The sequence below is a fragment of the Balaenoptera musculus genome, chromosome 9 (genome assembly GCF_009873245.2).
Source record: "Balaenoptera musculus isolate JJ_BM4_2016_0621 chromosome 9, mBalMus1.pri.v3, whole genome shotgun sequence".
In the NCBI taxonomy this organism is placed as follows: domain Eukaryota; kingdom Metazoa; phylum Chordata; class Mammalia; order Artiodactyla; family Balaenopteridae; genus Balaenoptera; species Balaenoptera musculus.
The window spans coordinates 86,386,811-86,399,780 of record NC_045793.1 but is presented as its reverse complement, the minus strand read 5'-3'; the positions used below and the strand labels follow the sequence as shown (position 1 = coordinate 86,399,780).

Sequence of the window (12,970 nt, the reverse complement as noted above, 5' to 3'; positions counted from 1 at the left end):
AGACAAAGAAAAGCCTTAGATGATTCTCTAAAGAGAACATAAATAACCACAGAGGAATCTATGATATTACAGCACATCTCACGCCTCCACAGCAATCCATGTAAGCACATCAGTGCTTCACAGACTCATTCCCCTGTGCAATCAACAAGTTGAATATCTGCTGTATACATGGTAGTGAAGTAAGCCTTGGGGATTTGTTAATGATCAAGTCAGACACAGGCCCTGACCTCAGAGAGCTTATAGTCAGGTGGGTCGGGGGAGGGTAGTAAATAATGAGAGATTACAATTCACTTGGGGGAGGGGGTGGATAAAAATAAGCACCTTTTATAAAAAAGCAGGTTGTTTCCTGATGAACCAAAGGTGCAGTTCCATTAGTGAAGGGAGAGAGAGTAGCAGGAACTGAATGAACCTGACATTGTCTATGAGAATACATATGCTAACCCAGACACCAGAGTCTGGTAAATTTCTGTATCTATTTGGATACTTTTTGGTTCATTTATAAGTAAGGGTATTGGTTATCTGGCCTCAGACCTATAAAGTTAAAATGATAAAAACTTCTTAATTGCATTTAGATAATACCTTTATTTCAAGTGCATCTAACTTAAGCCTAATAAATATGCTGACAACCAACAACCTTCTCCAGGGAGCAGGCATGAAAAATGTTAACCCTATAATCTCCAGTCCATTTCCATTAAACTTAAATAATAAGCTTTCAGATTCTTAAAATGCCAACTTCCTATCCAGTAAGGGTGCTCTAAACAACATCCCTGGTGTTACAACATCTAGCACCATTCTGAGCTCTGCTCTTAGGCTGAGTGGAGGCCTCACCCACTTTCTCCTTTAGCTCCTAGGAGGGCCAGTGAACCTGTACTGCAAATTAATGTAAGGCTTTTGTGCAGAATAACTTACAAATAATAGTGACAAAAGCACATTTAAGTGCATTGACTGTCATGATGTTAATAGGTACAGTGGTCATGAATATTGTAACTCAATTACCATTTGACTTATCCAAATGGATATCAATACTGAAACTAGAAAAAAAAAATTAAAGCAGCAAACTTTGCTACATCTGTGTTAAAATGGGAATGAAGTTCTTAATCCTGGGGCACAGATGAGAACTAGGATAGGACTTGTATAGTAGTTATCCCTTCTCAAGTGAGCTTTTACCTAGACTGTGATTTTACATGAAGACGGCATAAACAGCACTGTATAGGCATTTACAAAGAGAAAAAAGACAGAAATGTGCAAAAAAATAGAGGTACTGTAATAGCATTTATTTGGGTTACAAAGGTCTCTTTTTAAAAAACTAAATGAGTTATTGATGAAGCATAGCATAATTTTAAGAACTGGCGCAACAAATTTTTTAATCCTTTCAAGTGGTTTGGTTTGTAGCCAAAATCAAGTATTTTGTCGACTCTGGCATCTGTATCACCTACATATCGTCATGGAAGAAGAACAGTGGATAGAAAGTGTTTAGTGTGGCTCTCACCCTCGCTCTGAGGTGTCCTGTTATTGATCTGAAGGATACATCACTAGCAGTGGGGATGTTAGGTATTTCAACAAAATGAAGCGAGGTTCTGAAACTTAGGTGTGTTTGGAAAGAACCAAGAATAAATATACTGTGACAAGCTACACAAGCACAGTTTATTTCTTCTCTACTGGAGATATTAGTATTGGTCAGCTGGCTAGAAATTCAATTCCGTTTTCTGGCTTTTATAGAGCACAAGATGTTTTCGGAAGCATCTAAAGCTCATAAACGTCTAAAAAGGCAAAAATGACGTTAATATCAAGGGATCTTTAGAAAATTATCTAACTTGGATTTGACTATGGATATTTTGAAGATCTTTCAAACTGAATTGCTGCAACCACTTCCTTTATTTTTATTAGAAAGACAGAGCTAGAGGCCTGGTGATTTTGCTGCTCATAATCTCTGGATGTGGTATTATGATTCACTATTATTTATTCATAACACGATAGAGACCTGGAAGGCAAAAACATTATCAACATGTGCCAGGAGATTGTGAGAAGGTAGAATTCCCATGAAAGTCAAAGATAATTTTCTCAGGGCACTTTGAACAAACTCAAGGAAGTCAGAAACAAAGAAGCCATAGGAAGGATACTGCAGTAGATGAAAAGATGACTAGGGACTTTTTTTTTTTTTTGCCACTTCTCTCATCAAAATGTGGGGCTTAGTTTCCTTCCCCTTTTATCTGGCCTGACGAGTGACTTGATTTGATAACACTGTGCCAGTTCCAGGCTAGGCCTTGAGAGGCTTGACAGCTTTCCCTTTTGCTCTCTTGGAACCCTAAGCCACCATGTAAACTGGTTCAGCCATGCTGCTGTTGAGACGGCACGGAGACAGAGAGGCTGCACCAGCCCTGAGGAGTCCTACCCATCCCAGCTGAGGCCTCACCTTGCACATCCCAGCCCCGGGGAGCTCCTGAGGGTGGCAGCTGCACAACACGCCCAATGTGAGACTGGTGGATGAGAAACACCCAGCCCATCCCAGACAAGAAAGTGGAATCTTGAGCAAACATTTGACTGCGCTTTTAAAACACCGAGTTTTGGCATGGTTTGCAATGCGGCATTAGAAAACTAAACAGATACTTCAAATAATAGAAAGATTACATTAGTTAATTTGCTTCCGGCAATTGACAGAACCATCTAAGTGGTTTACACGACCTAAGTGTGAACACTTATTTGTGGAGGTGGGTGGTGATGAAGCACCGGCTGATTCACTCGGATGTTTTTATAAGGCAGCCAATCAGTAAGAGAGGAGTCATGGGAGAGATCATGGCAGTGTGTGCTCAGAATTCAAAAGGAAGCCTGCCCTGGGTATAAGTTGATTATGAGGTGGGAAAACATGACACAGAAGACACTTCTGAATTACTTCTTGGGCTTTCTCATACATATAGATTTTTCTCAGGAGATGTTTAATTAACAAGTGTAGGATTTCATCAAACTGCTAAGGAGCTAATAATGGTTAGAGAGGACCAAAGAACTCTGTGGTAAGGCAGCGTGGGAAACCACCGGGTAACCATTAAGTGGAAATTCATTACTGAAGGGCCAGCCCTAAGAGGGGCAATAGCTGTCACGTTGAGAGTAGGGCAGTCATCTGTCCACACAGCACTCACGGCCCCAGGTTAATCTTTGCTGTTCCATAGAGAGCTAAAAGGTAACTAAAATTTCAGAAAATGCAATCATGAGATAGAATACCCCAAAGAGTACTAAAATCCCAAAGAATGAGAAATTGCACATAGTTCAATGTCCTAGCCTGATATGAAAGATAAACATAAAGATTAATTAGCTTTGTTCTATTGAGTAGATAGCCATAGACTCTACCCCAAAAGTTAGTCCCCAGGAATATTCATAAACACTCCTTCAAAGAAATTCTGAGCATAGGCTTGTTTGAGAGAGGGTCAGGCTAGGACAGAGAATGTTTGCCAAGCTGTACAGTAAGTGGGAAAGGAGTCTTCTTGCTACTACTACATGCGGTGGTTCTCAAACTTCAGTGGGTGTAAAAATGCAGATTCTAAGACTTGTAGTTCAACATGACAGACTAACATACATGGCTATCCCCTTTAACAAAGACTTTAAAATGAATAAACCCACAGCAACGAAGAGAAGGGGAGAGGAGCCATTTTGACAGAGAGGGGCCCTTATAAAACAAGACAGCTCAAGAGAATTTTAGAATATGGAATGTGGACAAAGGCATGATAACTGATGTATCATGGCTTTGGAAGGTATATTCTAGAGCAGGGGTTGGCAAACTATGGCCCATGGAGCAAATCCTGCTGCTGCATGTATCTGTAAATACGATTTTATTGAAGCACAGCCATACTCACTTGTTCACGTGCCATCCTTAGCTGCTTTCATGATGACAGAGTTAAACAGCTGTGACAGAGACCACTTGGCCCACGAAGTCTAAAATATTTACCCCTTGACCCTTTACAGAAAGAATTTCCTGATTCCTGTTCTAGTGTGCTTTTGGAGAAAAGGGAAACATGGACATGGAGGAAAGGGAAACATGGACTCTCCATTGCTTTGCAGAATTGCAGAAAGCCTTGGGATTAGGAAACATTGGGTACCAGTATATAGAGGATCTGCCCTGCTACATCTGCATGCAGAACTCTCACCACCTACCCTAAGTCACAGATGAGTGTGTCTCCCAAAAAAGGACCCTATTTAATAGACTTTCATATTCTGCCCCTGCCTAGTAACCTCAGGTTAAATTTGACCAGTCTTCAAACTCCGCCACAGACACAAAAGTCCCAAGCAACTTTTTCAGTGTTCCACTTTTAAATACAGACAATCCAAGATCAAAAGACATCTGAGGGCTATGCTCTAGTAAAATGAGCATCCATGACAAAAGAGGATACGGATACGGATAACAGTGGGCTCTGCTTGGGAGAGACATAATGGAAAGTCCCCAAATGTCAGCTGTACAACCAGCCCAGAGAGGAGAATGAGGACAAAAGATGCCCAGAAAAAGGAGGACCCTCTAAGGACCTAATATGATGGTGCTTTGGGGAAAAAAAAAGTATCATTTTAAGAAAGAGATTGCCAAAAAAAAACAAAAACAAAAACAAAGTAAAACTCCACAAAGCCCTTTACAGGGAGAAAGTGTATTAATGATAGAGCGCTGGGGTCAGTGAACAAATTTACAAAGCCATGATAATGCAAAACCTGTACGAATATTACTAAAAGTAGTTTTAAAACTCAATTGGGAGAATGGGGGAGGGCAAGTGGGGAATAAGGGAGTTAAAGCTTCATTTCTTCTGAGAGGAAGTAAATATAGGTCATGTCTAGAACTGTTAAATTGAGACAACAAGGGCAGGACAGGAGAAATTTTTATGCATTATAAATATTTTGATGTTATTATTATTATTTTTTTTTACCGTGTGTGTATTGCTTTGACCATTTTAAAAAGTATATAAATGCACATTCTCAGCACTACTTCAAGAAACTTGGAATCAGCAGGTCTAGGGGCACAGAAATCTGCATCTTTAAAAAGCTCCCCAAGTGATTCTGACAAAGTTAATCTTGTGTCCCTTTTAGAGAAGCTAATAAAGAGGTAGCAACCAGTAAAAGCAATAACATCAATCTGCTCAAATGGAGAAATGCCAGAAGCTAGAGAATGTCAGGGTGTTGGCTTTCCAGTTTCTTGCCATTTTACTAATAAAGTGAATAACTATTAGAAGAGGGCAAATAAAAACTAATGGGATGTGACTGACCTCATAATTCAACCCATCTATAGGAGAACCTCATGGATAGGTCAACTTTCCTTGCTCTTATATTTGTTGAAAACCATAAGCCTTGATTCAAAAATTAGCCTGGGGAGAAACATGAAACACCATGTAACGAGGGAAGCTTTTTAACGGAAGGATGATAGATAAGTATGTTTTAGACTCTGCAGTTTCTACATAAGCCTTGTTACATCAATCTTGATTTTTAAAATAGTTTAAAGAATGTTATCAGGATCTCTGGTGTCTACAAATGATTGCTGAGATGTGGTGAATCCTTAATAATCAGAAGTCGGAAGGTTTCTGGGCACTATGGTAATTTCTTCTAAGAAAGTGTCTTCTGGAACATTATAGGACCATTGGGGATTGGCTCAATTAGTTGTTAAAAAACAGGTGGGGGGGACAGTGTCCTCCATTTCTCCTGTCTCCATTGCTTCCTAGAATCAGTGCTGACTGAGAACGGACCACCCTACCCTTGTTTCTATAGTACAGGACCCTAAGTCAACTTTAGTAGAATGGATTTTTCTTTGTGTCCAAACTATTGACATCTCTTTGCCTAAACTAGAGATAATCTAGAGCCAGAAAAGTTGATTAAAATATTTTCATGATTATTTCAATGTCAAATGACATTGCTCGCCTTTTAAATATCAATGATTTATTGTTTATATCTGTAGTGTCTATTATTTTTGTTAACTCTTGAGGTTCATTTATAGATGAAATCATTACAAAAAAGGAAATTAATTTTGCCCCTAACGTGTACTTGTCTTTTAAATTTCATGCAGAAACTGGAAAGATGTTTTGTTTTTGCTTTAATGGTAAGCTATTGGTCTGATTAGCATCGACTAGGTTATATTGGAAAAGAGGAATTCAGCTAATTCAAATTTCACTTTTTAATTTCTAAGTGTACCCATCCATCCATCCAACCAGCCAACAAGTATTTATTGAGTAACTGCTATTTGCCTGGCACTGTTTTAGGTTCTAGGGATTTACAAGTAAAGAAAACATCAATCATAGAGTAAATCTCTATGCCTAACTGGTTAAAAATTTACATGAGAAAGGTTTTATATATAGGTATTCGTGCATTTATGTTTTCTGTTTGAGGATATATGACTATATACTGTCCCTTGATGCTTGCCACAAGCCTGAATAGTTCATCTTTATCAGTTATAATTATCGTCTTACTTGATACTTCACATAAACACCCACTGAAGGCAAAATATTAACCTACACTGAGATGGCATATAAATGTTTTCCTCGGTATTTCCCACTACTGTGCTTTTGCACATTGCTGTTTCTTCTTCCTCTATCTTTCTTCACTTGTCCACCCAGCAAACTCCTATTCATCATTCAAAACTCTCAGACATCATCTTCTATGAGGCCTTCCCTAAGCTCTTCTCAATAGAATTGACCCCCCTTTCCTCTGTACTATTTCTGGACTTTGTACATATTTGTATTTGCATTGTTATAAATATTCTCTAACATATCACTCATTATTTCTATACTGTAAGCTTCTTAAGAATAGAAACATTTGTTTCCTCATTTTTGCATCCCAAGTAATTATCAGAATGCATGGCACATATGGGTATTCACTAAATATTTGCTGAACTGAACTGAGAAGCCATTCCCTCTACTATAACTTGTGGAATGCTACAGAAATATGTTTACATTTTACTTTAAATGAAATCATGATTAAAAATAAACACAATATTTTTGACTATTTAATAAGCAGTGGATTTCAACATTTTATTTTCTTTTCTGATGAGAGAAATTATCATCCTTAAAAAGCCTAATAAAATTATATAGTTAGAAACACACTTTAAAAAAAATTCTGTTGTGCCCTTGCCCAACTCTCCTGACTTAGTGCCAACATCATGGTTATTACAGACTCATCCTATTCATACTGTGTTACAATTACTTGTTTATATATCCAAAGCCCCTCCTGGATGTAAACTCCTCAAGAGCCTGGCCCTTGTCATATCCACCTTTGTAGTCCTGGTGGACAGCAATGACTGTGAAAGGAAGGAGCCTAACAAGTGTTTGCTGAATGAATAAATAGAAGGATAAATAGGAGACAGTGAACAGAATAAAATCCTAGGTTCTCGCTTTCTATTAGGACCGTTCTATGATTATCTTAAATGCAGAAAATCTGCTAAATTCTAAATAAAGCTTTGACTTTGTTGTTGAGTAGGCTAACTTAGACTGTGTGAGTGTGGCAAACTAGGAAAATGAGTGGGAAGGAAAAACACCTTATTGTGCAAACCTTTTGATTTTATTTTGTCTTTTAAGTTTACACTGAAAGAAGTCTTTTCTAGTTTTGAAACACAGAATAGTGGATTGGGCAAGAGAAAAAAATAACTGGGTTTTTTATTATGAAAAGAAATGGGTTTGTTACCTGACCAAGGAGGTGAAAGACTTATATGCTGAGAACTATTAAACATTAATAAGGGAAACTGAAGATTACTCAAAGAAATGGAAAGATATCCCATGCTCTTGGATTGGAAGGATTAATATTGTTAAAATGGCCATACTATCCAAAGCAATCTACAGATTTATTACAATCCCTATCAAATTACCCATGACATTTTTCACAGAACTAGAACAAATAATCTTAAAATTCATATGGAACCATAAAAGACCCAGAATTGCCAAAGCAATCCTGAAGAAAAAGAAGAAAGCAGGAGGCCTAACCCTCCCAGACTTCAGACAATACTACAAAGCTACAGTAATCAAAACAGCATGGTACTGGCACAAAAATAGACATATGACTCAATGGAACAGAATAGAGAGTACAGAAATAAACCCACACACCTACAGTCAATTAATCTTCAACAAAGGAGGCAAGAATATACAATGGGAAAAAGACAGTCTCTTCAGCAAGTGGTGCTGGGAAAGTTGGACAGCCACATGTAAACCAATGAAGTTAGAACACACCCTCTCACCATGCACAAAAATAAACTCAAAATGGCTTAACAACTTAAATAGAAGACACGACACCATAAAACTCCTAGAAGAGATCATAGGCAAAGCATTCTCTGACATAAATTGTTAGGTCAGTCTCCCAAGGCAATAGAAATAAAAACAAAAATAAACAAATGGGACTTAATTAAACTTACAAGCTTTTGCACAGCAAAGGAAACCATAAACAAAACAAAGACAACCTACAGAATGGGAGAAAATATTTGCAACCAAAGCGACTGACAAGTGTTTAATTTCATACAGCTCATACAACTCAACAACAAAAAAACAAACAATCCAATCAAAAAATGAGCAGAAGACCTAAAGAGACATTCTCCAAAGAAGACATACAGATAGCCAAAGAGGCACATGAAAAGATACTCAACATTGCTAATTATTAGAGAAATGCAAATCAAAACTACAATGAGGTACCACCTCACACAGGTCAGAATGGCCATCATTAAAAACTCTACAAGTAACAAATGCTGGAGAGGGTATGGAGAAAAGGAGACCCTCCTACACTGTTGGTGGGAATGTAAGTTGGTGCAACCACTGTGGACAACAGTATGGAGGTTCCTCAGAAAACTAAAAACAGAATTACCATATGATCCAGCAATCCCACTCCTGGGCATATATCCAGACAAAACTATAATTCGGAAAGATACATGCACCCCTCTGTTGACAGCAGCACTATTCACAATAGCCAAGACATGGAAACAACCTAAATGTCCATTGACAGATGAATGGATAAAGAAGATGTGGTATATATATACACAATGGAATAATACTCAGCTATAAAAAAGAACGAAATAATGCCATTTCCAGCAACATGGATGCAACTAGAGATCATCATACTAAGTGAAGTAAGTCAGAAGGAGAAAGACACATACCATATGATATCACTTATATGTGGAATCTAAAATATGACACAAATGAACCTATCTATGAAACAGAATCACGGACATAAAGAACAGACTTGTTGTTGCCAAGGGGGCAGAGGGTTGGGGGAGGGATGCAGTGGGAGGTTGGGGTTAGCAGATGTGAGCTATTATATATAGAATGGATAAACAACAAGGTCCTACTGTATAACACAGAGAACTATATTCAGTATCCTATGATAAACCATAATGGGAAAGAATATAAAAAAAGAATATATATATATATATATATATATATATATATATGTATCTATAATGGAATCACTTTGCTGTACAGCAGAAATTAACACAGCATTGTAAATCAACTATACTTCAATAAAAAAATATTGACACAAGAAAAAAAGAAATGGGTTTGTTAAATATTTCACTGAAGTTCAAAAGCATTGGGGATCCTTTTCCCTCTACTAAGTTGGTATTAAATCCACAGTTTCCTCGTATTCTAATTGTAGGTGATAGGATGATTTTTAATTGAGTCATTTGATGTTTTTTTGTGATTTTTGGCAACATGAAAGTGTGGCTGCTTAGTAAAATCTCACCAGATGAACAGCAGAGTTAGATACTCTCTAACTTGTGGAAAATTATGTACACATGATTTTTACAACAGTAGCATTTGAAAAATGTGGTTAGTTAGTTTTGAAACTTTACTCAACTTTCAAGGAACTGTAACATCTATTAAATATATTATTACTCACTAGTGACTGGCAGTGACAAATATACTCATTAGGTGACCTTGAAAAGATGTTCTTTCTATAGGAACCATTTAATAAACAGTCACTTTTAAAATGAAAAATGTCAGATGAAGGTCTCAATTTTATGTTGTTTCTTCATACACAAACCACTTTAAAAACCACGTAATAACAATTTGTAAATGTATGGAGCATACAAATGGCATAATTTTTCCTCAAAAGTAATTCTCTAATTTCTGTATCTTCTAGGACCCATTGACTTTAGTAAGTTAACATCATAAATTATATCAATGTTGGGAAAAGTGTGAAATGGTGATATATAGTTATTACACTTTGTAATTTTCTAAGGCATTTCAAAAACAATACTCCAAAATTCTTAAATCAGTATTTGATTATTATTTAAATCAGATCAAATTTGATTTCTTCTTTATTTTCCAGACAAGGAAAATAGTATTTATAAATTATGGGACTAATCCCAAGTCATGGACCAGGTAGGAGAATTTAAAATCAGACTACAAAATCAGACTTAGTTCATTACTTTTTTCTCTGTCTCTGTGCACCTTTCATATTTTATATTTTCTTGCCCTTAATTTGCCTCTGCATTTCCATGTTAAATGAATTTTGATTATAATTTGATAGATATCCAAGTAACTGCATATGAAAATTCATTCATAAGGACTAGAGAAAAAAACCTTATATATTAAAACATTGTATGGGGATATATAAAAATGAATACCATTAGCATTTTTTCTACGAGATGAGCGTGCATATTTAAATATAACTAACCTGGGCAATTCAGCATGAGAATACTATAAGATTAATAAAGATTTTTAAAATATCAATAGCTGAACATAAGCAAGAAAAGTATGAAATGTTAATCACATCCCTGAGAAGGGACTCCAGAAATAAATTAGAAAAGTGTCAATCTCAAGGGTCCACTGAATCCAGCAAATAGAAGGGGCAGTCAGAAAAATGATACAAAAATGGTATTTAAAGTTGTTTCCAGAAATACTTCAATTTGATTATTATTAAATTTAGGGGAGACGTAATCTGTGGTTGTCCTAAAGTGAAGTGACCTTTGACCTTCAAATTAAAAACACAGAAAGAAGCTCCTCATATTTGCCTTAGGAAAAAAGTTGCAAAACAATTTTCTAAAGTATTAAGGAACTTACCCGTTTCCATTTTTCCGTCCTGTGCTGCAGGCCCATCGGGAATCACGCTTTTCACCTGCAGAAACTCATCAGGCTCATCTCCACCAATGATGGTAAATCCAAACCCCATGTTGCTCTTTTTCAGTGTGGTGCTGAGAAATGTTCCCTTCAGCTGGGATGCATCCCGGGTAAAGAGTGGTTTTTCTACATTGGCCGATAGAAGTTAAAAAAGAAAAAGCACAGTTAAGGCATGTTCTTACATGGGGAAAAGCCAGCCACTGAGCAGCGATCCCAGGGGTAACTGTGGGGTTAATTATAGTAAATGCAAGCAGGCGTGACTTCAGGAGCGCACCTCTAAGCACTTCCCACAAACGTAGAGCAGTCCCAAGCGTGCAGGGAAAGGTGAAAGAGCTGCTTGGTTTGGAGAGAGATTTTTTTTGTCCTCAGTGTTTCCATTCACTAAATTCACCTTCTTGTGGTTAAAAAGGGCTGAATCAACAGGTAAAGATAAAGCGGAGCCTAAAATCATCCAGATACATCTGGATGCATTTCTCTTGTTCTGAAAAGGTCCAGGTAGGAGGTATGTGTGAGTGGCCGGTGCTGCCCCAAACCTTGAAGGGACAGGACTAGAAAACCGAAATGGACTATGTTGTTTCCAAAAAAATAGGCGCAGTGGAATATTAGCACCTCTTCAAACGTCTAAATTGCTTAGAAAGAGTGCCTGGATGTGGGACTGAGTTAGCTTTTGTTTATATTATGAGATGCTATAAAGATAACCAGATAAATCCATTTCTACTGACCTGAGAGTGTTTAGTATACTCTAAAATGTGGGCAAGAGGCAAGCCAATATCTCTAGATATAATTATGAATGTAAAGGTAACATATTTTGTAATAATATGTTGACATGTTCAAATCATATACCTAAATAATCTGAACAGAACTTGAACCCACTCATAGAGGTTTAACTAGTAATTTGTTATTTAACATGCTTTTTCAGCTATGATCGGTAATAAGTATATTCCTATATATATTAAATGTTTTAAAAATAATAGTCATACTAGGAATTAGAATTAATATCTGCTTTAAATGTTATCACTGTCAAGTATTTTATATATTTTTTTTAGTTGTTCCATTTTGGGTGATATGATTTGATATTTAAAACAGCCAAACTGTACACAGTGACTTAGTTAAGTATTCTGTTTGCTGTTGTTCCATTTTAGGTGATGTGTAATGGACAAACTATAAAGTCATGAGTCATTATATTGGAATTTTACTTTGTCTATTTACATATCTCATATACCTTTGTGAAGAAGACAGAGCACTTCTTTAAAATATAAATAAAAAACATACATAATCTTGTCACCTCCGTTCCCTTTATGAAAGTAAAGTTTACAATTTGGAGAGAAGTTCCAACGGTGAGACCTTTACATTCATCCTTATTGTGCTGTAGTGATACGGCGTGAAATCAACCGTAGGCATATCTAGACTTCCCGACTACCAGAGCCTCCTTCGTGCTTCCACGTGTGAGTGAGAGCCCACTAAGATGTGAAAAGCGTGTGCAGCATCTCATTCCCGTATGTGGCTCACAGGGTGAAGTGAGGTGCAGCAAGCAACCCAGGACATACCGATGCACCCGGGCCTCCAGGCCAGGTGGCGCCCATAGTAAGACAGGTCACTCACGCTGCGTGACCGCTCCCGGGCAGCGCGGGGGCAGGTGGGTTTGGGCCTAGGTACTGTCGATGAGGAGCTGTCTACTGTCACAGAGGAGAACAAGCCTCATTCGTGTGCTTGGTCATTTGAGGACAAACTTAAGAGTCTCTATGGATCTCTGCAGTTTACGGTACCACCGTCATACCCGTTCAGCTCTACCTGGCAACGTGCTGTAAATTCCTATAAGGTGCTACCCGAGGCGTTACCTTCACTCGTGAATGCTAAATGCATGAGTTTAGAGACAGAGCAAACACCCAGCTGAAGCTAATTGAGGGGTCTGGGGAAAG

At 37.5% G+C, this 12,970-nt stretch overlaps 1 protein-coding gene across 9 annotated transcripts in view; it reads right to left on the bottom strand.

Moving 5' to 3' along the window:
• Positions 1-12,970, bottom strand: part of MAGI2 (membrane associated guanylate kinase, WW and PDZ domain containing 2) — a 1,338,650-nt gene that overhangs the window by 296,109 nt on the left and 1,029,571 nt on the right. For 6 of the 9 annotated variants that reach the window (XM_036863218.1, XM_036863220.1, XM_036863221.1 and 3 more), the window contains exons 9-10: positions 12,599-12,727; positions 10,995-11,177 (exon numbers count right to left, since the gene is read on the bottom strand). In XM_036863218.1, coding sequence (XP_036719113.1) covers positions 10,995-11,177; positions 12,599-12,727 — 312 coding nt within the window. The remainder of the gene's footprint in view (positions 1-10,994; positions 11,178-12,598; positions 12,728-12,970) is intronic. The other 3 variants (XM_036863223.1, XM_036863224.1, XM_036863225.1) reach the window with 1 other exon arrangement.